Source organism: Chlorocebus sabaeus, chromosome 29 (genome assembly GCF_047675955.1).
Source record: "Chlorocebus sabaeus isolate Y175 chromosome 29, mChlSab1.0.hap1, whole genome shotgun sequence".
NCBI classification, from domain to species: domain Eukaryota; kingdom Metazoa; phylum Chordata; class Mammalia; order Primates; family Cercopithecidae; genus Chlorocebus; species Chlorocebus sabaeus.
Genome location: NC_132932.1, coordinates 3,535,421 through 3,562,558, shown reverse-complemented (window position 1 = coordinate 3,562,558; position 27,138 = coordinate 3,535,421). Strand labels below are relative to the sequence as shown.

The window sequence follows — 27,138 nt, the reverse complement described above, 5'->3', positions numbered from 1 at the left end:
CTTCATCAAATTTAAGAAACCTCTGCCTTGGTAAAGACACTGTAAGAGACAAGCTACACACTGGGAGATAATCATCTTCAGAGATGGCTTTGCCTCCCAGGGGACATTTGGCAGTGTCTAGGGACATTTTTGATGTCACAGTTGGGTAGAAAGGGCATATTACTACTGACATCTAGTGAGTAAAGGCCGGGGTGCCACTCAGTATTCTACAATACACAGGACAGCCCTCCACAGCAGGGATGACTACAGTAAACAGCCACATGGATAAACTTATCACTTGCCTACTTAAGGCACTAGCCAATCAGTTTCCATCACCACCTGCTAACATGAGCCGTCTCCTTCTTCCCAAAGCCTTGAGGTAGGGACAATGCCTGGAGTCAAACTTGGATGTGATAGACGCCAAATCCTGCCCAGTGCCAAAGGTATCACATGGGGCAGGAAGGGCACTGCTTTCAAAGGCCGGAAAGTAAGGTTGCTCCTTAAAGAGCTCAAATTCTGACTTCATCTCATATTTGGACTCTTTGTGGTCTAGGTGGCGGCCAGGGTGGTCTTCTATGGTTGGCTCAAGCCTGAGCATTGAATCTTCTGAAATATCACCTCCCTGAACTGGTGAGCAGTTGCCTCCCTCGGTGATTTGTGTCCCGCTTAACCCATCTCTTTTACTGTCCTAGTGACGGACCTAGAGGGACAGACACTGAAGGAGAAATGGTGGGTGAGGGAAGGTGTTGTAGCAGGAGATCACCGGTAGGTGAAGAAACCAGAGACAACATCCTGTAGGAAACGCAGGGGGTTCCCAGAGGCAGTCAGCAGCAGGGACATAGGGACACTTTACATTCTGTGTGCAACTGCTCAGATTTCTCCAGGTTAACACTTAGGAGCAAATGAAACAAAGACTCACTTCACTCCCTGCTCCCCTCTACTCCCCCCACACCTTATCCTTCCTTTTCACGGAACACATACTGCACTGTCTTTTTTTTTTTTTTTTTTTTTTTTTTTTGCAGTGGGCAAAGTTCTGTTCTTTTGACAGTAGCCAAATGCTTAAGTCCCTGGTTTCTTGGGATCAATCATGGCCCAAGGTTAGTAAGAAGGCCAACAATGTTGTGAGCAGGATTCAATTTCTACAGGGTCATGGGGCATCATCCACCATGTGAAGGGGCTCCAGCAGGTTGGACATGATCAATACCCATCCAGATTAGGATCCTGATGCCCTCGCCAGAGCTCGGGCTCGGGCAGCTTTGGCCTCGTCTTCTAGCTCATCTAGGAAACGCTCCTGGGAGATCGAGTAGATAGTGTAACCATAAATAGCTAACACCAGGGCCCCGACGCCTAGGCCGGTCACGATGTTCCAGGTCCGCCGCTGCGGTAGGACCTTCTGCCACTGGGCAAGCTGCGCCCGCCGCATGGAATACGATTGCTCGGGTGTCAGCTTCTCCCGCGTCGGGTCGATACGCTGAGCGAAAGGGGCCTCTCCACGCTTAGCATCCAGAGGGTCACCAGCTCCCGAAGCCGCCATGTTCCACATACTGCACTTTCAAAGTTATTTCAAGGTTCCAGCTCAAATGTCATTTCTTAGGCAAGGTCTTATCAGCTCCCTTTCAAACAGAAGTTGGGAGTACATCTCTTAGTGGTCTGAGTGTTGGATTGAATTAAGAGCTCCCTGCGGGTAGGCTGTGAATCATTCATTCAGTGATTCCATTCCCCCAGCCCAGCCAGGCAGTGAGAAAAATCACATGTTGGGTTTGACATTAGGTCAACCCCCTAGTGAAGACAAACTGATTAATTATTACTGATGTAGAAACAGAAGACCCTTGCAGCAGTGGGATTTAAATCCACGCCCCCAAAGAGACTGGAGCCTAAATTCAGTGCCTTAGACCCTTCAACCACACTACCAAACTGCTGAGACTAATTGGCCACACCGCTAAACCATCTTGTCCTTTTCCAGCGATGTCTTCTGGAAAGGATGATATAACCAGAAAGAGCAGGCTCCTATTCCAGCTGTCACCGCTCTTTCATTTTGTGCTTTGGCACTCTCCTTCGTAAACTGTCTCTGGAGTACCGTTTTCTCTGCTTCTCAGTCCGTGTGGTGGACTATGATTGATGTTATAGCTCCCACAACTGCCATTTCCTTTCTAGCATTGGTAGGCTAATTTAGACCACTCCTTCTTGAAATAAAAATTATTAAAAATATTGCATAAGATTTTTACCAAATCTCAGCTGGGTGCAGTGGCTCACACCTGTAATCCCAGCACGCTTGGGAAGCCTAGACAGGGGGACTGCTAGAGTCCAGTTCAAGACTTCCTGGGCAACATGGTGAAATCCCATCTCTAAACATAAATAAATAAAATAAATAAATCTTTTTTTTTTTTTTTTTTTTTTGTGACGGAGTCTCGCTCTGTTGCCCAGGCTGGAGTGCAGTGGCATGATCTCGGCTCACTGCAAGCTCTGCCTCCAGGGTTCACGCCCTTCTCCTGCCTCAGCCTCCCGAGTAGCTGGGACTACAGGCACCCACCACCACGCCCGGCTAGTTTTTTGTATTTTTTAGTAGAGACGGGGTTTTACCGTGTTAGCCAGGATGATCCCTATACCCTGACCTCGTGATCCGCCCGCTTTGGTCTCCCAAAATGATAAGTAAGTACTTTTACCAAATCTCCTTAGAAGCATTAAAGTGCTGATATGGGAGTAAGCAACTAATAGGCCAGAAACCAAGGGAAAGGTGGAATTCAGAGCGTTAAGGGAAATTATCTGGGCATTGACCTTTGTAGCCCTAAAGGCATTTGTAATAGGCCAGGAGCGGTGGTTCATACCTGTAATCCCAGAATTTTGGGAGGCCCAGGTGGGTTGGATCACCTGAGGTCAGGAATTTGAGACCAGCCTGGCCAACATGGTGAAAACGCGTCTCTACTAAAAATACAAAAATCAGCCGGGTGTGGTGGCACGCACTTGTAATCCTAGCTACTCAGGAGGTTACGGCAGGAGAATTGCCTGAACCTGGGAGGTGGAGGTTGCAGTGAGCCACAATTGCACCACTACACTTCAACCACGGCAAAAGAGTGAGACTGTATGGCGGAAGAAAAAAATTTAAAAAAAGCCGGCGCAGTGGCTCACCCCTGTAATCCCAGCACTTTGGGAGGCCGAGACGGGCGGATCACGAGGTCAGGAGATCGAGACCATCCTGGCTAACACGGTGAAACCCCGTCTGTACTAAAAATACAAAAAAATTAGCAGGGCGTGGTGGCGGGCGCCTGTAGTCTCAGGTACCCGGGAGGTTGAGGCAGTAGAACGGCGTGAACCCCAGAGGTGGAGCTTGCAGTGAGCCAAGATAGTGCCACTGCACTACAGCCTGGGCGACAGAGGGAGACTGTCTCAAAAAACAAACAAACAAAAACACACACATATATATATATACACACATACACATACACACACATATATATAAGGAAGACAAGGTATGAAGCTCTAATAGATGTTTAATTTCAGTTCCAAAAAGAGAGAAAAAAATAGAGTAAAAACAATATAGGAGGCTGGCTGGTCTGAGTGCAGTGGTGTTTACAACTAATTGATCACAATCAGTTACAGGTCTTTCTGTTCCTTCTCCACTCCCACTACTTCACTTGACTAGCCTAAAATATATATATACACACACACATATATATATGTATATATAATATAGGAGAAGATAATGGCTACTATTAGGTAAAATGTATCCCCCCTAAATTTATATGTTGAAGCCCTAATCCCTAGTATCCCAGAATGTAACTGTATTTGGAGATAAGGCGTTTAAAGAGGAGATTAAGTTAAAATGAGGCCATTAGGGTGGGCCTGACTAGTGTCCCTATAAGGGGAGTAAATTTAGACACAAAGAGAGGCACTAAGGGTGTAGACCTACAGAGGGACTGCCATGTGAGGCGGCAGCAAGAGGCCAGCCATCTCTAAGTGAAGGAGAGAGGCCTCAGAAGGAACAAAACCTGCCAACACCTTGGTCTTGGATTTTTGACCTCCAGGACTGTGAGGAAATGAATTTCAGTTGTTTAAGTCGCCCAGTCTGTGTTATTTCATTATGGAAGCCCTAGCAAACTAATACAATGACTGAGAATTTTCCAGAGCTAAAGAAAAACAGTAGTATATGGATTTACGAAAACCCATATCCAAAAACTTGACACTGATAATGTATTTGGAAAAACGTGGGTTTTCCCTATGGTATCCTGTACTGCTATTTTATGTTTCCAAACGGAAAGCTTCCTGGGCGATGCATCTGATTGGTGGAGCCCAGGTCACAAGCCCATTCTCAGTTGCAAGCTGGGAAAGCAAGTGTGCTAGGACAGACTTACTTATAATATGTGAAATATCCACATGTAAGGAGAATTTTTAAGGGATGTTGGACACACACTAATGTAACATACGCCTGTAACAGGGCTCTTCAAAGCTTACGTTCTAGTCTCGGCTGTTTTCTCTGTATTCTTTTCCTTCAAGAGTGCATGACTCGTAGAGTCTCTAACTCAATGGATGACTTATGTAATTTGATTAATTCACCTATCAATTCATGAAACTCTAGACGCAAGAGTATTCTGGCTATCACACCATTCCCGTGAACTGCTCCATCTTCACTTAATATTCAGCTTACCTAAATCCTAGCATCACCCCTCCGCCCTCTCCAGATACCCTGAAGAGGTAGGCTTCCTTTTTTTCTGTAAGTATTAACCTTGCCTCTTAAAGACACCTTTGAGAGTCCCCTCTCTTTCCTCTTGATTGCACTTCATATCTAGGTTCAGCAGAATCGCCCTTCCCTGTATCTCTCTCACTCATCCCTTCCTTTCTAGTCCCATAAGGATTACCCTTTTGCAGCTTTATGTTTGAGCATCTGCACCATGGCCAGTCACTGGTGTTTCTGACTCTGGTTGCTCGTCCCTTCAATTCATTCCGTAAACTCATCAATGTTTGGTGAATTTCTATTTTCTTCTACAAATCTTCTCACCTGCTGCCCCAGCCAGTGTTCCCTTGAATGTCTCAGTCTTTTTCTCGGACTTTGCTCGTAATTTTATTCTACCAGGGACCACCCTGCTCCAATTTTTGTCTAAGTCTTAACCTCCCTTCGTAGTGCAGCTCAGGTCATTGCTCTCTTGGACACCCCTCCGGATGGTTCACTTTGTAAATGTGTGGACCTTGACATGGCTACCGTTCCTTCACACCTGGCACAGCTACTTTTCATTGTTTTCCTTCATGAAAATTAAAGTTCTTTTGTTCCACAAGCCTGTGACAGTGACTTCAGGATAAAGATCGTATCTGGATCCCTAGTTCTTAGTGCAGAGCCTAGCACAGACTGGACTGCAGTGTTTGCTGAATGAAGAAATGAATTAAACTGCAAATTAACAAATGCCTGCTCTGGCACTGAGACTCGCAACTGTGAGTCTCAGCGGGAGACTCACAAGCAGGAAACAAAATGCGGCTGTCAGCAGTTTCAAGTGAGACCTGTGGTGAGCTCCTTCCTCTGCCGGTTTTCCTTTCTTAATTTTCAGTCTGAAGTGGGCAAGTGAAGAGTCTTTCTGTGTTAGACTGTGTCGCGTTGGGCAGATTTCTCCAGTCTTAGGATAGTAGTGGTCCCTGTCACTGGCCTTCACTTTGCACCATCCCCAGCAAGAACAAAGTCTGTGAACTGAAGTCTAATGGTTGGGAAGTGGATTGAGACGACATCCAGGTTTTACTTAGTTTCTATGCTCAGATGTTAGCAGAAGCCCTGAAAATCTTTTCCTTTTCTATGAAATGAAGACATATTCTTTCCGTGAGGCCCTATAGCTCAGGGGTTAGAGCACTGGTCTTGTAAACCAGGGGTCGCGAGTTCAAATCTCGCTGGGGCCTTTCGAGTTTAATTTCTTGATTCGGGTTTTACTTAAATTCCCCTCCTAGTCTTTCTGAACTGACCCTGAGAATACGTGGCATATTATAACTTCTTGCCGCCGTTCAGAGGTTCCAAATAAACACCGGCTGAGCAGAACGTTTCCTTTAGGTTCCAGTAGTAATGCTGCTTTACCTCCTGGAATGCGGCGGAATCCATTACACAAGCGGTGGAAATCGTCGTCAGCCTCTGCCAATGCCCTGGCTTGCGGACTGGCGGCGAGAGCCCTGCTCGCTGCCGGGAGGGAAATGGGGACAGCTAGGCGAGACAATGGCCCCTTAAGCTATTCTCAAGCCCCGGGTCTGGGCATATTTGGAGTAGAGATCAAGGTTCCCCTTCTGAAACAGGAAGAGCCAGCGATGACCGCTCTTGCCAGGTGTCCAGAAGATAGATGCACACTGTGCGGCAAGGTGTCATGTGCCAGTGGGGTTTTGGGAAATTAAGGGCCCGACTTTAGCGGCGAGACTTGGGTCACTAAACTTGATTTTGAAGCAGAGAAATGTGGCTTTCCTTTTGAATAAGCTGAAAATATTTTCTCCAAAAACGAATTCACACGGATACACTGGGTTTGCCCAGATGTCCTCTATTTCAGGGGTTCCCAACCCTTGGGCTGCGCACCGGTCCATGGCCTGTTAGGAACCCCCCCGCACAGCAGGAGGTGAACTGCGGGCTAGCTACCAGTGCCGCCTGAGCCCCGCCTCCTGTCAGATCAGCGGTGGTATTAGAATCTCATAGGAGCGCGAACCCTATTGGGAACAGCGCATGCCAGGGATCTAAACTGCTCTCTTTTTATGAGCATCTAAGTGATGCCTGATGATCTGAGGTGGAACAGTTTCATCCCGAAACCATCCCCCAACTCCTCTTCCCCGCCCCCAAGGTCCGTGGAAAAAGTGTCTTCAACGAAACCGGTCTCTGGTGCCAAAAAAGTTGGGGATCACTGCTCCATTCTACACCCTCTCCCTCCCGAGTCTGTGGACGTGTAAGCGGAAGAGCCGAGATTGGGAGGGGAGCGCAGGAAGTGAGGACACCAGAGAGCTCGGGCCTAAGCCTGGAGGCCCGCCCTCTCCGGCGTTCACAGTTGCGAAGTCAGAATTGTGTGCGTCCCACCGCCTCAGCCCCCAGTTCTCCGACGCCCAGGTGCCGGTTCCCACCCTACACACAAACACACGCATCCATGCTCGCGAGGCCCCTGGGTCCGCGCCCAGCGAGGCCAATAGGCTTCGGGCGCCCAGAGGATGCGCAGTCTCGGTATGTCCAGGTTCCAGGGTCACCTGCTCTGCTTGGGAGCCCCTCAGTGAAGCAGGGGAATCCAGCTTTAGAAAGGTTGCCCTCAGAACCTTGGACGCAGGTGTCTTACAAGCTGGCTTTGCAACCCTGCAATAATCACTTTCCAGATATAAAGAGATTTTTCTTTCGCGTCTCTGGTTAAGGATGTCTTGAATAGGGTTTTTTAAGAGGCGTTTTCTCGCACTCCCTTCGATAGCTCAGCTGGTAGAGCGGAGGACTGTAGTACTTGTCGTGTTGTCATCCTTAGGTCGCTGGTTCGATTCCGGCTCGAAGGAGAGGTTGCTGTTTTGGGTTTACAGTAGTAGCTCTTCGTTTGTGCGATACATCTCTATGTTAACGTGGTGAAATCTCTATCTCTTACCCTTGTCCAAAGGAAACAGCTTAGCCACGAGTTGAGCTGCGTTAATCACCCCTTGAAAAGTTGGTTACCTAGCTCTGAAAGACAGTAGACCCGAATCATCCAACCGTTGGGGGAAGGCACTGTTATCTCACCGAAGTGTGTTATATTTTGGCTTCTACGTTAAGTCCAAAGGCCGGCAGGTATATACGTAGCGCGCGTCTGTCCAGCCTTGCAACCGAGCTCAGCTCTGGCCCTCGATCTCTATCTCAGACTCCTCCAGGTTCCCACCAGGCTCTGGTGGACTTAAATCGCTTCCCGGGCTCAGTGAGACGCAAGGATGTCTAAAGTCTAAAAAGCTGCCTTCGTTCACCCCATCCTGCGTCTGGATCGAGGAGAATAAGCCAGACAATAAGCCATACTTGAAACTTGGTAAAGATGGAAGGGATAACTAAATAAGGCCAAAGGGAAATGTCACAACAAAGGAAAAAAAAAAAACAAAAACAGAAAAACCTTCAGAACGGCAGGCGGAAAACAGAAATTCAGAGTAATGTGAAGCCAGTTCTACAACAGTGGCTCGTTGGTCTAGGGGTATGATTCTCGCTTTGGGTGCGAGAGGTCCCGGGTTCAAATCCCGGACGAGCCCTGAGGTTTACTGTTTTTTCCACCCCCTTTTGGCAACTACTGAAAAAAGTTTCCGTTAAATTTGAAATACAGACTGTCACGTGTTGGGCTGTCCTGCTAAAGAAAGCAGCACCAAATAAGTACGTGGCAGATGGGGCTGCCCACCAGTGCCAAGACCGAGCTTCATGGGTTCCTGGACGCTCAGCCAGGGGTAGTCTCCTAAGGGCCGCCTGGCTCTTGGGAGCAGAAGCCAGTTTCCCGCCATCTGCTCTCCGTGGAGGCAGTGCGCTCGCGGCTGCTGCCCGTTGGGTTCCAGCTGAGGAAGGAGCGTGGACCATAGACTTGTTCTTTGCCTGGGCTGCCCCTGCGGCCCCCGGGGCGGGGCTGCTGCGGCGCCAGCTCCAAGGGCGGATGCAGGCGGGAGAGGCCTCCTGGGAGAAGCAGGGCGCGGTCCCAGCTAAGCAGAGGCTCGTACGCCTACCCTCCACTCCTCACCACGCCCCCATCTCCGTCCGTGTACACACATTCACGCAAGCACGCCACTCCACCCAGATGCAAAGCAGGATTCCAAAGAACATCTTTGCGTTTTCTACGGACTCCCCATCGTCGTACTAGGGAGGAAGAAGCTGGTTAGAAACAAAACTTCTTTCTACCGTCCTGCCCGTTTCTGCCGACTTGTTCGGAGGCCGAGGTACGTTCACACTCCTGCTCCTCCTGCTCTTTGGTAGCTACAGGGGCGTTGTGGCCGGGGAGTCCTTTCCTAGTAGAAGCAGCTTGGGACTCCTCGGGGAGGCTTTTGCGGGACTGGGCTGGAGAGGGAGGAATGGGGAGGGAGGTGAAAGTCCAGTATTTGTATGAGTTAAGGACTTTACATTCCCACTCAGGTTTTTACTTTGCGCAGCTGGGCAGAGATGCCAGCTTCTATTGATTAGTAGGCTTGGAGGGGGACCACAGAATCGCTGAACCTAAGGGAAGCCCTAGGAGGCCTGCACTTGCCCACAACTAAGAAGCTTTGCTTGTTATTCAGGTTAATCACCAGATTTTTGAAGCAGGCCTTAGTTTTTGCAAGCGTAACTAACATTTGGGGATCGGTATTTTCTGTTTACTCTCCTCTGCCTCCCCACCCTTAACCCACCCTCAACAAATGTTGTGCAATTCTTGGAGACACTTGCCAACAGCCTCTTTAAGCCTTCCTACTGGAAAGCTGGGATCCTCCGTTTTTTCGCTCTGAGACAGCACGTCAAATGCTAACAGCAGCACATGAATAAAGCGCAACATCTTTATTAAAACAATTTCAGCACTACTCAGAGGGCTAAGGAAATCTCAGATGAGCCAAGATCCTCCCTCGTGACAGTGAGAATCTTATAATCAAGTAATAATGTAATCAATAGAAACCCAAGTGACATTTTTTTTTTTTTTTTTTTTTTTTTTTTTTTGAGACGGAGTCTCGCTCTGTCGCCCAGGCTGGAGTGCAGTGGCGCAATCTCGGCTCACTGCAAGCTCCGCCTCCCGGGTTCACGCCATTCTCCTGCCTCAGCCTCCCGAGTAGCTGGGACTACAGGCGCCCGCCACTGCGCCCGGCTAATTTTTTGTATTTTTAGTAGAGACGGGGTTTCACCATGGTCTCGATCTCCTGACCTTGTGATCCGCCCGCCTCGGCCTCCCAAAGTGCTGGGATTACAGGCGTGAGCCACCGCGCCCGGCCCAAGTGACATATTTATCTGCAGCACAGGACCACCTTCCCAGAAGCAGCCGCAGGTATTCCAAGACTTAACCACAGAGCCACTAACTAGTTTTGCAAGACGATAGGTTTGTTACATACGCTTCAATTCAAGCAATTCTTTTACTGATGACAAGCAGAGTAAAATATTTTTTGAATTTATGGTAATAGTCACTGTAGGTTTCCTTTGAACAGCAACTTTCAGTGGCCCCTTTAAAGTTAGCTTTGATTGTCTAGACAGTACTAGTATGGAAAATAAAAGTTGTGTGGACCTGGCATGGTGGCTTATGCTTGTAATCCCAGCACTTTGGGAGGCCGAGGTGGGTGGATCACCAGATCAGGAGTTCGAGACCACCCTGGCCAAGACAGTGAAACCTAGTCTACTAAAAATACAAAAATTAGCTGGGCACGGTGGTGAGCTCCTGTAATCCCACCTACTCGGGAGGCTGAGACAGGAAAATCCCTTGAACCTGGGAGGCGGAGGTTGCAGTGAGCTGATAGCCTGGGTGACAGAGCAAGACTCCATCTCAAAAAAAAAAAAAAAAAAGTTGTGTGGTGCATTGGAAAGCTTCTAGTCTCGCGAATGCCATGAGTTCCTTGGGCAATACGTGTCTCTTTCTCTGTTCCTCAGTTGCCTCTTCTTTAGTATGAGAAGTGGACAGATGGTCTCAGAGGCCCCTCCCACTATTGTTCTGTGACTGCATGGAGTGGTGCGACGTTAGAAACAGGATATGAGGCACTCTAGTAATGTGGAGACGAACTATAGTTTGGCAGAGAGGATGCAAAAAATCATTCCAGGAAAACAGGAATGGCTTTAGCTATTGCTGACAGCAGATAATCAGGTTATAAGCAGGCAAGAGTAAGAGGTTTGCCAAGTTACCGTTGGAAGCGTTTGTCACTGTGACTCAAATTAAAGTAGATGGATAAAAAAGTGGACCAGTGAAGGCCAGTGAAACCTTTCTTTAGGAGTTTTTATTTAATCTGTATTTAAGCAGATTCTCTGTAATTCTCTGTAAACAGTTATTCCCAGAAAAATGCCATGAAATACTTGGGAAAGAGGGAATGGGTACAAAGAGTGAGTGGGCACAAAGCCCAGAGTTGGTTGAAAAGCAAATGTTTAATTTTGGTCTTTGTTTGGAAATACAGGCGTGTCAGCAGGACTTTGTCCCCACAGTCCTTCAGTCAGTAGTGTTGCCACTTCCTGGAGACGTGGTTCTTCTTTGACACGCGGGCTTTTCCTTCTTTACCTGTTACTTCCGTTACTGAATAAGTTTCCTGCTTATAGACCTAAACTGTTAGAATAATAAAGAAATTTAGAAACTATTTAGTCCATTCTTCCCATCATCTAATTTTAGTCCTGAGACAGAATGAAACGTACATACTCTGTGTGAAGGAGGAAAGTGCTCCAACACTAGAGTCCTTGGAAACAGGGCCCGTGCGTCCCGTGTCTGTGTGCAGGGACGTTATTGGCTTGAGGGAGAGAGAGAAAAAAATCTCCAGGAAAGGGGAATGACTTTGAAGTTAAAGCTGTCTGAACATTTAAAAAATATGTGAAGTTTTTTTGCAATTGGCAGTTCCTTCATTTGTACTAAAATTACTGGCAAAGATATGATGTTCCTTAATCATAGAATATAATTCCTTGTTGTATTTTAAAATACAAATGACTAAGTACCTAGATGCATTCTAATGAAATAGTAATTTTTCCCCCAAACCCTACTTTTTGTTTCAACGAAACTTCCTTGTGCCAAGTTTAAAAGAAAAACAAAAAACTGTCTTTTGGCGTTGTGGGCAGATTGTGAGTCCTCCAAAGGTTGTCCAGTGAAGGCCCAGAGGCAGAGAAGGGACCTGACTATATTCAGAGGCTGCTGGTTGCCCCAGCCCAGCACTACTGCAGAACTCTAAAATCAGAGGCTGCTCTGTTTGTGTGAGTTGGTGCTTGAATTGGAGCTTCAGGCCATGGCGCTGTGTGTATGCAGACGCATTTGGGTTGTATGTTGTGGCAGAGTTCCGCTTTTCGGGACTCAGGGGTGGTGTTGCTTGAGCTAAGTCTGGAAAGACGGGTCAGTTTTCTCCTTGTTTACAAAGGGTTCAAAGTCTGACTCCACCATCCATCTGCTGTTTGTTCTTGGAGTTTCCTCATGAGCAGAGCATATTTACATAATGCCTACCTCACACAGTCCTGGTGCTGGTTGAATGTAGTCATGTATGTGAGAGCTTCACAAAATGAAAGACTGCACTGAATATTATAATGATTGTGATTTCAAGTGCATTTGTTTCACTAGCAGGCAGCCTGTCTTTCTTGACAGCTTCTCAAGTGCAGCCAGACTGAATACTTGCAGGTAGGTGGATGACAACCGAGGATTGAGGATTTTTAAAAAGATAACACTGTCCTAGATCCAACACCACTGTGGGCAAATGCTGGGGGTCTGTGAAACAGTTGGTACCCTGCTGCTGTCTGATATTGGTAACTACGAGATCTATAAAGTGATCCTGGTGACCTTTGGCCCACTGTTTTTACGCAAGCAATGGATCTACAGCCCTGCTTTGATGGTGGAGATAAACAATTTTGCAACTACATTATAAGGACCAGATAATTGAATGTTCAGGGTTAGTCTCTTGTGGACAGGTAAAGATGGAAGAAGGAGAAACCCAGGAAACATGGCAAGCCTACTTTTGGGGGTTAGAAGCTGAGAGGTTGAGTGTAGGGGGAGGGGCAGTGTACTAATAGCTGTCACACAACCTTCTCTAGAAGTGCTTTCCTGGCTGTATGAAATTGATGGAATAATGTGCTTAGCATCCATTCATGATACCAAATGATGTGATATGATACATAGAATGTGATATGATAAATGATAAATAGAAAGTACAGTGAAAAGCATCTTACTGGAAGACCATATCTTACTCTGTGACATCTTCCAAGGCAGTTCTTGGAGTTGGCCCAGGGAGATCAGAGATGCTATCTTATGGATCCAGACTATTATGTGTGAATAGTGAAACCTCAGTCCCACCATGGACAGGTGTAAGCACCACAGACAGCAGAAAAAGGTAACTTTTGGACAGAAGGCCATGTTTCTCAAACTTTGTCTTCCAGAACAAATCTCTAATCCATTCAGGTGGGTTAATATCTAACCCAATCATGCCCAGCGAAAAAGTGAATGGCCCTCCTCGTTCGTTCAAGAGCAGTGTCCTTGGTTTTCATGTCCCTGCCAGGATTGGAGGTCCTTAGCTCTATTGTCTCCACCCCCTTATTAGAACACTATATAATCAGAACCTGGAGAGGCCTCCAGGTTCACACAGCTGGAACCCATCTCCAGGAATGAACAGCTGGAACCATCTCCCATTGAAGGGAAACTGCCAGCTTTTTGTAAGATTCTTCCTCCTGGGTAATCTATTGTTCTATTTATTTTATATATAATTTCTAGTCATCTATCCATTTTAATGAAGCCATTTTCCTCCCTTTAAAGCCTCTGGGCTCAAGCTCATGAATTAAAAAGGAAATTGATCAGATTCTAAAGTTTAAAATGAAAACAGGTTTCCTTTGGGATGGCCTATATGTGGATAAAGAGAAATTAGTGAGACTGGGAGCAAGTGGAAGTTTAGGAGCCATTTCTAAATTGTGATAAAATCCCCAAAGGCTTGGGGGAGCCATTTGCCGAAGGGCATCGGGAGTCCTCCCACTTCGTCCACCTCTGTTACAGGCATTACACGTGGCTTAACAAGGAAAGAAACAGAAAGTATGTTTTTAGCATTCTTTCCTTCTAACCTTCTCTGCTAATTTCTTTTCTTAGAAAAGTTTTGGATGCTCTTTGAAAACAAAGTGGAACACATCCCAAGATCAAAAGAAGGCTCACTGGCAGGCTGAAGGGAAGAAGGAAGGAAAAGCAATAAAGGGATGAATATGCCTTGGGTGTTAGGCTCTCACTTTGGGGGATTTTGCCCTAGGATATATAAAAGTGTGAAGCCACATTGATGAAAATGATAACTATAGTTACTCATCATAGACTGTCAAGTTAACTCACTGGTGTGTAAAATTTGATGAATCTCTTGAATACTGAACATTGCCTGTGGGGAGAGGGAGACAATATTAATCCTTGTGAAAACTAACAGATTCATTTGATACAGAAGATAAAGTTACTCTAAAGAACAGATGGGGCCAGGTGTGGTGGCTCACACCTGTAATCCCCGCACTTTGGGAAGCCGAGGTAGGCAGATCACCTGAGGTCAGGAGTTCGAGACCAGCCTGGCCGACATGGTGAAACCTCCCTCTATACTAAATATACAAAATTAGCCGAGCGTGGTGGCAGCCGCCTGTAACCCCAGCTACTCGGGAGGCTGAGACAGGAGAATTGCCTGAACCAGGGAGGTGGAGGTTGCAGTGAGCCGAGATAGCACCACTGCACTCTAGCCTGGCCGATAGAACAAGACTCCATCTCAAAAAAAAAAAAAAAAAGAAAATAAAAAAGAACAGAGAACAGCTGGGGCTAATTCCACTGACAAAAAGCTGACAGACAGTTACGTGTTTGGGTATAGAAGGATATGTCTATAGGACTTTCGCCACCAGATGTGAGGCTCTGCACCCTTGGCTTAGGCAGATTCACTTTTACACCACAAATAATATGTCTCTTACTGGTTTTCTCCCAATTCCGTTTTACCTTGCTTTTTGAGAAATTTAGAGTTGAATATATTGAGAAAGTTTTGAGTGAGGGAGCAGATGTTAGATATTGGTGGTTTTGGTGTACGCTTGCTGAGATTTGGCTCCTGGATGTCTTAGGGAATCAAGATTATAGTAAGCCTGGGCAAACCTTAGCTGACTTGTTACAAAATGAATGTGCATATTCTGCAAATCAGAAGCAAAGATACCCTTTTACCTCTGCAGACTGGGATGGGAGGGCCTTCATACTAAAAAAACAAGTGGCTTTTTAGGAGGCAAAGCCCCCGTGTAGTCCAGTGCTTTACCTAGAGGTGTTATGTGAGCTTGGCTTACACATGGAGCCTTATGGGATGATGCATCTTAATGAGATTGGGCCACAGGTCACCCTGTCATCTACTTGTTTCAGTTGGTGCCTTGTGCCCCCAACTAAATTTACACAGAATTTGTCTTTGTAACTGAAGGTCACTGGACCTTTGCTATTGAAACTAGCAAAGCCTCTATTATGCTTAATGAGAACCATGAAACTTCAGATTTTTAGAGCTAACAACTCTCTTATTTTCTTGATGAACAGGCCTGGAGAGAAAAATGAAGTCAATTATTTAAAAACTATTAAGGGGTATAATAAGGCAAGCATGTTGATTCAAGGTGAATAATATGAGTTCTGTAGAACATACACCAGTAAGAAACACTCACAAGTAAATAGTCCATTGTTCATCCAGGATCACATGGGTAATGGCATGCTTGGAAATGGCACCCGTGAAACCTGACAACAGGTCGATCTTCATTTTGTGATATCATTATGGGTAGATCCTGAGCTTTGTGGCTTTTACTTTGGCACTTATATCTGGTGAGGTGTCCTTGGTCTTAATATCTAATGCAGAGAGAGTTTGGACAGAGATTCTAAACAGGCTCACCAGCTCATACTCGCTTCTGTGAACAGCAATATCCCCACCAGTTACACAGCATTGGCACCTCTTCCAAGTCCGGTCTTTCCAAGGGGAGACATTAGTAACATTCCTATCCACCACTGCCACCTAATGACTCTTTTAGGTACTAGCAGCTCTGGTTCTGCTCCCTGATTTTTTGAATTCTGGGATTCTGGCACCAGGCAGAGGGATGTTGACTATGTAAGAGACTTTTGACATTAGAAGTCAGTATTTGTTCATTACAGAGCAAGAGACTTAATTGATTACAAATCAATAACACTTTGATAAGATCTTCCAAAAAACTAGAAACAGGAAACACACGCAGGAGAATGAAAAGCATGATGTAAATGTAAAGAACTTGGGAAGTGGGTGGCTTGGCAGCCCAGCAGCTATATTGGAGCAACTGCATGAGTGAATACTTGTTACTCCTTTAGGGCTGGCTCTCCATTCTGCAATCATGCACCTCTTTCTTGATAAACTCCCAAGAACACACTTTCAGCATGGAATTTCAGACTTTTAGAGATAGCAACTCGTCTCAAGTATAGACAAATGTCAGTGCAGACAAATTTGATACACTGCTGAAGAATACCAAATTATATGCTAAGGAATTTTTCATTCCACAATAATGAAGTAAATAGCAGCTGGAAATGTTTGCATTAAGTTCATAGGTTATAACTTGTAATGGAATCAACACCAAATGCAAATTAGAAAGAGAGCCCACTTTGCTCACCCCACATGTCTTCCCATGTAACCGTAGAACACTGGAGTCCTGTGTCTTTCTAGATCCACAGTCTTGCTCTCAGAACAGGCTAGCCACAGCACAGGCCTAGTGCTAGGACCCATGGCCTTTTTAAGCTCAGACTCCCTTCTGTGGACAGCAACATCCCCACAACTTGTACAACATTGGTGCTTCCTGCAAAGGCTACAGAACTATTTGATATGAAGATGTTCATTGACTTACACACAAGAGAAGCACCAAATAAAAAATTAATAATTAATTTAGTGTCTATGAAAGTGTACCATTTATTTTTACGTTTAGGGGTCATAAGAATTGTATTACATTTAAGAATGTAATACAATTTGAAGATCAGATTTTTCTCCCTTTGTGAGAATTTCTCAGTATGTGTGATGACTACCAAGAAATCATAGCCAGTCATAAATTCAATGAGTTACTCATAAATGAACAATTTGAAAAGCAAAATTCCAAAAATCAGGTAAAATTTTACAGTGAAAAGTTATTTTTGTTGTCAAATATAGGGGCATTCACATATATTAGATATAATGTGGGTTAGATCTGTAATGATTTTTAAAGGCTCTGAATGGTCTTTAAAATTTTCTCCAAAGAACTAAAGGTATAGTCAGAAACTACTTGTTGCACATACCAAATACTTTTCAATTCTCTAATCTTCAACTTTCATAAGAAATAGAATCTTAAAAGTTCATAAGAAATTTGCTTTCTGTTTTGTTATAATTCATATTTGTTTAGTTCTATTGTCAATGATCAGTCATTGAGTTAAAATTAAGCTCCAGGAAGAAGCACCGTATTTACCTAAAGCATCTACCTAAAGGTGAGTGTCTGTGATGCACCATTCCTGGGATGTGTGCGTTCTAGAGTTTGAGAGGGACAGCTCTTGAGAGGTGATGGCAGGAATCCTCTTTTTCTCTTCTTTAGAGGAAGATGTTAAGAAATCATTAGAGCAAACTGTAAGGCCTTTGATTTGATTAAAAAAAAAGTCTAAGGCATTTTTTTTTACCACATGGTAGCACCTTTTGCCTGTTGTGTAACAGCATATGTACATATGCAGGAGAAACTGGAAAATATTATCTAGAATAATCTCAATTGCTTCCAATGTGAGAAGCTCCTAAGAATAAGCTCATATTCCTCTTTCTTCTCTGTAAGGGTTGATTCCAGACCCATCTTCCAAACATCGCGTGTCTTCTTCCGTGCTCCTCCCTCTTCTTTCTAAATGGTACAGAACAAATTCACCTTTGGCCACGAACCACCTACTTCTTGGGGAAGTAGGTCTGCTTCCCTTCAACTCAGGATGCAACTGCTTTCAACTGCTTTCTTCACGTTAGCTGAGTAATTAGCTAGAATTCTGTCGTAAACAATTTTATGGTTGATCCTTCTCTGGGCTCAGGATTCCCTAAAACAGAGGTCCCCAAATCCCGGTCTGTGGCCTGTCCGCCTGAGCTCCGCCTCCTGTCAGATCAGCAGGCAGCATTAGATTCTCACAGGAGCCGGACCCCTCTATTGTGAACTGCGCATGTGCGGGATCCAGATTGTGTACTCTTTATGAGACCCTAAATTAAACTAGTGCTTGATGATCTGAGCCAGAACAATTTCATCCTGAAACCATCCCCCACCCATCCATGGAAATACTGTCTTCCACAAAAATGGTCCCTGGTGCCAAAAGTGTTAGAGACCACTCCCCTAAAACTCTCTCTTCTTGTCTCTCACCTCCTGTATTACTATCTCATCTCAGTACACTGAAGCCCCCATCCTTTCCCCGTGGATGCCTCATTTCCTATTAGGGAGGCATTTGGTATGTCTTTTTTTTTTTTTTTTGACAGAGTCTGCCTCTGTCGCCCAGGCTGGAGTGCAGTGGCGCGATCTCGCTCATTGCAAGCTCCACCTCCCTGGTTCACGCCAGTCTCCTGCCTCAGCCTCCCAGGTAGCTGGGACCACAGGCGCCCGCCACCACGCCCGGCTAATTTTTTATATTTTTAGTACAGATGGGGTTTCACTGTGTTAGCCAGGATGGTCTCGATTTCCTGACCACGTGATCCGCCCGTCTCGGCCTCCCAAAGTGCTGGGATTACAGGCGTGAGCCACCGCGCCCGGCCGTCATTTGGTATGTCTGAATGTGCGTCAGGACCTAGTACAGTCCCTGGTACCCAGTAGGGACCTATGTAATGTTCGTTATTCAATTAATTAATAAGTGAATTAGTGAGAGTGGATTTTGTAATGTAACGACTGATAGAGAAATACTCAGTGATTCTAAGGGATAGGAAAGAATGGTTGGAGCTAGAGGTTGTACTCAGGAAACTATTAAATAGACCTTCCAGAGGAATGGATTCAGAACAGATGTAAGGTTAATGAGAAAGGGAGAATAGAATATATAATTTGGTGGCGTAAAAGATCTGATTCATGATGCCATGTCAGAGAGAAAAGCTCCTGTCCTTTTTGCCTGATTTGGTGATGCTGTTCTTGCATCTACCATTCCTCCTTTTGCCCTTGGCAGGAGCCTGTGTTGGAAGAGATGGTGATGCGCCTGGGCCTTTTCTTGTTGGTCTTCATGCTGGGTCTGGGTCTGACCCCACCCACCCTGGCTCAGGATAACTCCAGGTACAGAGACTTCCTGGCCAAGCACTATGATGCCACACCACAGGGCCGGAATGACAGATACTGTGAAAGCACGATGAGGAGACGACACCTGACCTCACCCTGCAAAGACATCAACACCTTTATTCATGGCAACAGGCACCACATCAAGGCCATCTGTGGAGATGAGAATGGAAACCCTTACGGAGAAAACCTAAGAATAAGCAAGTCTCCTTTCCAGGTCACCACTTGCAACCTACGTGGAGGATCCCCCCGGCCTCCATGCCAGTACCGAGCCACACGGGGGTCCAGAAATATTGTTGTTGGTTGTGAAAATGGCCTACCTGTCCACTTGGATGAGTCAATTTTCCGTCCGTAACCAGCGGGCCACTGGTCAAGTGCTGGCTCTGCTGCCCTTGCCTTACATTTCCCCTCTGTACCCTAGAACAGTGTGGCAACATGCATTGCCAAGGGCCCAAAGAAAGAGCTACCTGGACCTTTTGTTTTCTGTCTGACAACATGTTTAATAAATAAAAATGTTGCTGATATCAGTAAGAATCAGAGTCTTCTCACTGATTCTGGGCATATTGATCTTTCCCCCATTTTCTCTACTTGGTTGCTCCCTGAGAGGATTGCATAGGATAGAAATGCCTTTTTCTTTTCTTTTCTTTTCTTTTTTTTTGAGACAGAGTCTCACTCTATTGCCAGGCTTGAGTGCAATGGCACAATCTTGGCTCACCACAACCTCTGCCTCCTGGGTTCAAGTGATTTTCCTGCCTCAGCCTCCCAAATAGCTGGGATTACAGGCATGTACCACCATACCTGGCTAATTTTTGTGTTCTTAATAGAGACAGGGTTTCACCATTTTGGCCAGGTTGATCTTGAACTCCTGACCTCAGGCGATCCACCCACCTTGGCCTCCCAAAGTGCTGGGATTACAGGCATGAGCCTCCGAGCCTGGCCACTTTTACCTTATCAGTCAGTTTTTTACAAGTCATTAGGGAGGTAGATTTTACCTCTCTGTAAGGGAAAGAATGGTAAGTTGATCTACAGAGATGGAAAAATTCCAGGGCTCATAGCCACTAAGCAGAATTTTTAAGAGAGGCAAATTGTTTTTTCTGTCAAATAATAAGCTGATATTACTTCTACAAATATGAGACTTTCAGGAGGAGTTTCCAAGGACCAAGTACCAACATACCAACAGATTATTAGTTTCTCTCTCTCTGTTACACACACGCACACACACACATGCACACATACACATACAGATATGTAATCCAGCACGAATACCAAAATTCATTCAGGGTAGCCACCTTTTTGTCTAAAGCAAGAGATAGTTTTGATGTTTGAATGGATTGCTCCCAGGATATTCTCTTGTCATGGTTATTTTATATAAAATTCAAAAACCAATTACATTATTTACTCTGTAATCTTTTATTTAATCAGCTAATGTCTGGCAAGTGTGATGTTTTGGGGAAGTTACAGAAAGATTCCGGCCAGGCGCTGTGGCTCACACCTGTAATCCCAGCACTTTGGGAAGCTGAGGCAGGCAGATCCTGAGGTCAAGAGATCAAGACCATCCTGGACAACATGGTGAAACCTTGTCTCCACTAAAAATGCAAAACTTAGCTGGGCGTAGTGGCATGTACCTATAGTCCCAGCTATTCGGGAGGCTGAGGCAGGAGAATCGCTTGAACCCAGGAGCCAGAGGTTGCAGTGAGCCAAGATCACGCCACTGCACTCCAGCCTGGGTGACAGAGCGAGACTCCATCTCAAAAAAAAGGAAAGATTCCCAGTTTATCCCTTATTCTTCCTCAAGATTTGTTGTAAAGATAACTTAGGTTAACACTCTCTTTTTAAAATACACTGTTCAATCTACAGACTCAGTAGTCAGCTTCTTGTTACCTAATTTCTGTTAACAGGTACCTGGATATGTTATTTAGAAAGTAGTTGCCAATAAATTAGTTATAAATCACCAGTTTCACTGCCTTCTGAACACATAATTATTGTGGTCTCAGTATTCCCTATGGTGGCTTCTCCTACTCCTGGTATTGCCCTGAAATGGGCCAAAAGCCCTGGCTCCCCAATGCTCAGGTTATAGAACGCTGTCCAGGTACCACCTAGGAGAGCCCAGGCTCACTGAAAGTATTCTAATTTAGGAATGGGTTTGAGAAGTAGGTTGCTGGTGTGTGCTCAGCACAGGAATTTCTCCTCCTTCGGTTAGTCTATTTCAAAACTGAAAACACTGTCACTCCTTAAGAAAACAGGAAAAAGTATTCCAAACCTCTCTTACTAGAAAATTTGCCATATTACCAAATCTCAAAAACTCTCAGGAAATGAGAAAGTCCCAGTTTCTGGTAAACTATTTGGGCCCTTTTCTTAAGTTCTCCAACCAGTGCTATTTTCTTGAGGTGAGGCAAAGTTACTCAAGATCATTGCTCCCACTCAAGGCCTTGATAGGGCAAGTCAAAGGCATGGACCATTATTATATTGATCACATCATAAGCTGTGAAAACTCACATCTTCTCCAAACATCTCTTGGAGCATTATCATCGCATCGTTTGCTCTGGTGTTAAGGGAAACGGCTCTTTCACAGGAAATCACATGGCAGTGGGATGGGGGTGTTTCCTGAGCTGCTGATGGTACTGGCAGCTGGGCAAGCATTCCTAGTCCTTTTTGGTATGGGCCTCTTGTTCTATCACAACCACAAGCTGTTTAAAATAAAATGTCAAATCACAGGCAGGTCATTTTGTCCTGAGTGAATCATTTGAAGAATTGAAGTCCTGGTCAGCTGTGATTGTTGGCTTTGCAAGGAAAAAGAAGGAACACTCCAAAATGCTAAGTCCTTTGAAGAATAGTGACATCCAAGGAAGAAAATTCCATGCAATTTGGAGAGGAAAAATTTTTCTAGGGATCTAGTAGCTGAGATATTTTATAGTTTAAAAACAGACTTCCAATATCTTGAGACTACAGTTAGCTCTACGAAATAAAGAGGAATCAATAATATATGCAACTCTGTAGTAATTCATTATTTTATCCAGATTGACAGAAGCAGAGGAAACCAAGAAAAATGGAAGTGGTTTAAAAAAAAATGCAGTAATTGCCAACATTTACTGAGCATTTACTATATGCTAGGCCTTGTTATAGGCACTTAGATTTATTTTGTTTTCATAACATCCCTAAGAGGTAGGTATTGTATGCATATTTTGCTTATGAGGGAATCTGCTGAGAGAGGTTAAGTAATTTTCTCATGGTCACAGCCTCAGTCTTTTAGACCACAGTGTCAAAAGAAGTTCTTACTGTTAGTCAGGGTAGTGCAATGAAGAAAGTGTTTGGGGAAAATCCTGGCCCAAAAGTATGTGTTGGGATGATGTGGAGAGCATTCAATTTTCTCTTGTAGCTACAGCTTTGAGATGCACCCATTGGTGTCCACACTGGCCTGCTGTCTTCAAATATTTCTCTATGTCTTGTTTACTTGGTTAGTGTAGAAAAGCTGACATCCTGGGTCTGCTCTCACATGAATAGGTGAGATTTTCTCTGTAGCCAGTTATCTTGCTAAACCATATTTTTGGTCACAAAGAATCAGAATAAGAGAAAGTAGATGAAACTATGGAAACTCCAGGTGCCACCAGAAAAGCAAGCCAAAGTATATTGATCTGCTGAAGCTGTAATCCAAGTACTAAGTGTACCTTCAGAAGTTGTATGCATTGTTCTTGAGGCAAAAAAGAAATCAAACATCTGCCCTTCCTCCCACAACCTCTTTACGTCTTTCTCTTCCTAACATCGTATCTCACATCTACAGCTGCGGGCACACAAATACGACATACAGCTTTATATCTTTATGCACAAAGGCAAAAGGTGGCTATGGATAAAGGAGGTGGCATTTAAAAGAACAATATCCGTGTTTGATACTGCTTTCATTATCAGTAATCAAAAGGTAGGCTTTCAGCAGAACAAAGTAAGGTACAGGTCCCTTGGAAGCCATTTCAGTCATTCACACAGTGTGATCCACCATTATGAAGCAGAATTTGAAATCAAAAGACAATAGTACCCATATACATCAAACTAGGAGTTCAACCGGGGTCACTCCTTGGACTGCCCATGTAGAGTTGGGCTGCCTGACTCTCAAAACATTGCCCTTGCTAATTTGGGTTGCTGTTGAATCAGGGATGATTTTTCTTTGCTGTAGTAAATCGACCCTGCTTCACCTGCTTCACTGCAAGAGTCAAGCCGATTCACAATTCATGCCAATTCCAGGAGTGACGGCCAGATGGCAGCATCTGGCTAGTCAGTTGGTGAGTGATTCCACCTCCAATCTTGATTAAACTCTGCTGCTGGGAAGTAGCAATTCTGAGCATATATAGAGTCTTTGATATCCTGAATATTTGGGGCATGGGATGAGAGAGGCAGTAGAGGACAGTGGAAAGAGCACAGGGTATAGACTAAGATAGGCCTGGATTCCTTTCTTTAATCTGTCAATGAAAGCAACGAATGTTCGGAAACTACATGGCAATGCTTTTTTTGTTCCTGCTCTGGATTTTTTTTTTTAATGCTATAAAATATATGCTTATTTTTCACTGCAACAGGTGACAACACAATGATGCTGCAACTAGAGAAGACAGACAGCTACCAATAACTATTGACAAGACAGGAGGAACATCAAGAATAGATGCAAGACAAAGCAATGTATCTTCAGGGCCTAGATTTTTTAGGTTATGCATAGAAACAACAAGGAGAAGACACAATCCAAGTTTCCTTTTGAGGATATTGTGCTATTTAAATTTATTTTTTAAACATTTCTTAGCTTTTCTTATTAGTCAATTTCATAAGCCTGGGAAACACCTTTACTCTATCCATTTAATTCCATTTGTTCATTAGCTCACTGATTTCACTTATTAGTTCATTCAAACAGTAGCTATTATCAACTGTCTTCTAAGTACTCTATCTGGGTACTCTGGGTTTTTTTTTTTTTTAATAGAATTAAAAGGATTTCCAAAAGGACCTGATTTTACATTAGAATTAGAATAATACCTTTTAGATTAATGTATAACATATATGATTCTGGAATTAGAATAATATATTTTAAGTCACATTAGAATAATAGCCACATGACAAAAAGAAAAGAAAAATGATAAAATTAATGACAATAACAATAGTCATGAGAGGAAAGGCAAAGCCTAAATATTCCTCTGTCCTCTTCCTCCACCTAGATTTCCAGATGTAAGGTATTAAAAGTAGTTTACAAACTTTCTTTGACGTATCCTGAGTCTATCCAAACTGTCGGGAATTGGTGCCTCCTGGGAACCAAACACTCCCCAAATATCATACACATATGGAATTCCCCCAAGAGACACACAACTGCAGTTTCGTGTAGGTTCACCCTTTCTCTCTTTTTATACTCTGACCACACAAGCCTGGCAGCCACGCAGTCAGTCCCTGACCTGTGTCATTGTACTGGCTGCAGCAACTTCTCTCTGTAAATGAGAAAGGTCTTGCTTTCAGAAAAGATCATGTTTGCAAACTACTCACTCTTGGGGAAGCGAGGGTGGGAAAAGTAGCAGAGATGAGTGGGGAGATGGAGCATATAAGAAGGAGGAAAGAGGAGACTATGGAGTCAGGATGCCAGCTTGCTATTCTCAACACCTTTTTCCAGTGCCCAGTTCTTACATTATTTCTCTGCCCCTTGCTTTCTTTTCTAGGCACCTCTAAGATACTGATGGCTCTGCAGAGGACCCATTCATTGCTTCTGCTTTTGCTGCTGACCCTGCTGGGGCTGGGGCTGGTCCAGCCCTCCTATGGCCAGAATGGCATGTACCAGCGATTCCTGCGGCAACATGTGCACCCTGAGGAGACAGGTGGCGATGATCGCTACTGCAACATGATGATGCAAAGACGGAAGATGACTTTGTATCATTGCAAGCGCTTCAACACCTTCATCCATGAAGATATCTGGAACATTCGTAGTATCTGCAGCACCACCAATATCCAATGCAAGAACGGCAAGATGAACTGCCATGAGGGTGTAGTGAAGGTCACAGACTGCAGGGATACAGGAAGTTCCAAGGCACCCAACTGCAGATATCGGGCCATGGCGAGCACTAGACGTGTTGTCATTGCCTGCGAGGGTAACCCACAGGTGCCTGTGCACTTTGACGGTTAGATGCCACCCTGTAGGGATTATCGCGAGTGGTTGACCTTATACTTACTCCTTAAATAGCAGTGAGTAATGTATTTGAGCTGTCCCAGGCTCTGTCTCCTCAGCTCATTTCTTATTCTTTTTCTCTGTATAACTCATTCTATTAAATACATTGCACCAAAGAGAAATGGAGACATAAACCTATAATGAATGAGGCTGGGCTTTTCTGTAATAAGCTTCCTTTTATAATACTGGTCAGCTTAGCTCTCTCAGATCCTATCCTGTGGAATTTAGTTATTATGTGTGTTTATGTAGTATTTCAAACATTTCAAAATGCTTTCATCTAAGTTTATCACATTTTAATACCACAGCACTTATAATGATGTCATTACATATAGAAGCTCAAAGTTAAGGGATTTGCTGAAGACTATAAAATTAATGGAAGAATTGAGACAAAAATCCAGTGTAGCTGGCCACTTATTCAGGGCTTTTTCTACTTCATCACAAGGAATGTTTTGAAAGTCTCTGCTTTTTTTTAATCCTTAAAATTCACCTGTCCGGGGAGGCATTAAAAATTTGGCAATGTATGCCAGCAAAATGTGAGCTCTGTATTTTTTGGCATTGTTATGTTTGGGTTGAATAAGATTAAGAAAATGATATTGGGAATTTTCTTTTTCCTGAACCTTTGAATCACCCTAGTAAGTCAAAGTATTTAAAAAAGTACTAGATCATTAAGACTCATGTGCTCTTGCTGACTTTTTGTTTTTCTTGTAATAAAGGACTTAAACTGAAGGTACCTGAGAAGACTGTGCTATGGTATTATATCTTTTTCTCCAATTTTTTAATTCTTCTCTAGTTTATAAACATGCATGCACCTTAATAACCTCATAAACTCTGGTCAAAGACTAATGCCTATCAGATCCATGACCACAACACTGAAGATTTATCTCATTTACTCCAGAGAGAATGATTCCTCTCAAAGACAATTCTCACAGCCCTTCCTTCTCCCTTAGAATATTTAGAAACAAATTAGGGAGCTGTCAGGCCTCTGAGCCCAAGCCTGCACTATACATCCAGATGGCCTGAAGCAACTGAAGAACCACAAAAGAAGTGAAAATAGCTAGTTCCTGCCTTAACTGATGACATTCCACCATTGTGATTTGTTCCTGCCCCACCTCAACTGATCAATTAAACTTGTGACATTCCTTCTCCTGGACAATGTGTCTCAGGAGCTCCCCACTGAGCACCTTGTGACCTCCCACCCCTGCCCACAAGAGAATAACCCACTTTGATTGTAATTTTCCACTACCTACCCAAATCCTATAAAAGCCCCACCCCATCTCCCTTTGCTGACTCCTTTTTCGGACTCAGTCCGCCTGCATCCAGGTGACTAAAAAGCTTTATTGCTCACACAAAGCCTGTTTGGTGGTCTCTTCATATGGAAGCATGTGATATTTAGTGCCGAAGACCCGGGACAGGGGGACTCCTTCAGGAGACTGGTCCCCTGTCCTCGCCCTCACTCCATGAGGAGATCCACCTATGACCTCAGGTCCTCAGACCAACCAGTCCCAGGAACATCTCACCAATTTCAAATTAGGTAAGCGGTCTTTTCACTCTCTTCTCCAGCCTGTCTTGCTAACCTTCAATTTCCCTGTCCTTCCAATTCTAGTTCGTTTTCCTCTCCAGTAGAGACAAAGGAGACACATTTTATCCATGGACCCAAAACTCCGATGCCGGTCATGGACTCCGGAAGACAGTCTTCCCTTGATGTCTGATCACTGCGGGGACGCCTGCCCTGATCATTCACCCCACATTCCATTGGTGTCTGATCACCGTGGGGACGCCTGCCTTGGTCATTCACCCACATTCCCTTGGTGGCAAGTCAATTGCGGGGATGCCTGCTTCGGCTGCTCACCCACATTACAGCCCAGGGCTGCTCATCGCACCACCCCCTTCTCCATGTCTCTACCTTTCTCTTTAAACTTACCTCCTTCACTATGGGCAACCTTCCACCGTCCATTCCCCCTTCTTCTCCCTTAGCCTGTGTTCTCAATAACTTAAAACCTCTTCAACTCACCCCTGACCTAAAACCTAAATGCCTTATTTTCTCCTGCAATACCGCTTGGCCCCAATACAAACCCAACTGGTTCCAAATGGCCAGAAAACGGCACTTTTGATTTCTTCATCTTACAAGACCTAGATGACTTTTGTCAAAAAATGGGCAAACAATCTGAGGTGCCTG

General features: G+C 44.6%; 3 protein-coding genes and 3 non-coding genes across 6 annotated transcripts; 5 read left to right on the top strand and 1 right to left on the bottom strand.

The window, feature by feature from the left end:
* Positions 1–969: 969 nt before the first annotated feature.
* On the bottom strand, positions 970–1,520 carry LOC103231354 (cytochrome c oxidase assembly factor 3 homolog, mitochondrial). Its single transcript, XM_007990680.3, has one exon. The coding sequence runs from the start codon at positions 1,511–1,513 to the stop codon at positions 1,193–1,195; it is 321 nt and encodes a 106-aa protein (XP_007988871.3). The 5' UTR covers positions 1,514–1,520; the 3' UTR covers positions 970–1,192.
* Positions 1,521–5,780: 4,260 nt separating this feature from the next.
* TRNAT-UGU (transfer RNA threonine (anticodon UGU)) lies at positions 5,781–5,853 on the top strand. The gene has a single exon. It is a non-coding gene; the product is annotated as a tRNA-Thr (tRNA).
* A 1,510-nt stretch (positions 5,854–7,363) lies between these two features.
* On the top strand, positions 7,364–7,452 carry TRNAY-GUA (transfer RNA tyrosine (anticodon GUA)). Its single transcript is given in 2 exon segments — positions 7,364–7,400; positions 7,417–7,452. It is a non-coding gene; the product is annotated as a tRNA-Tyr (tRNA).
* Positions 7,453–8,088: 636 nt separating this feature from the next.
* Positions 8,089–8,160, top strand: TRNAP-UGG (transfer RNA proline (anticodon UGG)). The gene has a single exon. It is a non-coding gene; the product is annotated as a tRNA-Pro (tRNA).
* Positions 8,161–8,720: 560 nt separating this feature from the next.
* Positions 8,721–19,308, top strand: ANG (angiogenin). The gene is made up of 2 exons (XM_007990681.3): positions 8,721–8,829; positions 18,681–19,308. Exon 2 carries the CDS (start codon positions 18,699–18,701, stop codon positions 19,137–19,139), a length of 441 nt encoding a protein of 146 aa, XP_007988872.1. The 5' UTR covers positions 8,721–8,829; positions 18,681–18,698; the 3' UTR covers positions 19,140–19,308.
* RNASE4 (ribonuclease A family member 4) lies at positions 8,721–25,688 on the top strand. Its single transcript, XM_007990683.3, has 2 exons — positions 8,721–8,829; positions 24,460–25,688. The coding sequence occupies exon 2, from the start codon at positions 24,477–24,479 to the stop codon at positions 24,918–24,920; it is 444 nt and encodes a 147-aa protein (XP_007988874.1). The 5' UTR covers positions 8,721–8,829; positions 24,460–24,476; the 3' UTR covers positions 24,921–25,688.
* The last annotated feature ends 1,450 nt before the right edge of the window (positions 25,689–27,138 follow it).

Excerpts from the sequence above, each read along its gene's own strand:
- LOC103231354 (XM_007990680.3), bottom strand. The coding sequence starts at position 1,513 with ATGGCGGCTTCGGGAGCTGGTGACCCTCTGGATGCTAAGCGTGGAGAG.
- ANG (XM_007990681.3), top strand. The coding sequence starts at position 18,699 with ATGGTGATGCGCCTGGGCCTTTTCTTGTTGGTCTTCATGCTGGGTCTG.
- RNASE4 (XM_007990683.3), top strand. The coding sequence starts at position 24,477 with ATGGCTCTGCAGAGGACCCATTCATTGCTTCTGCTTTTGCTGCTGACC.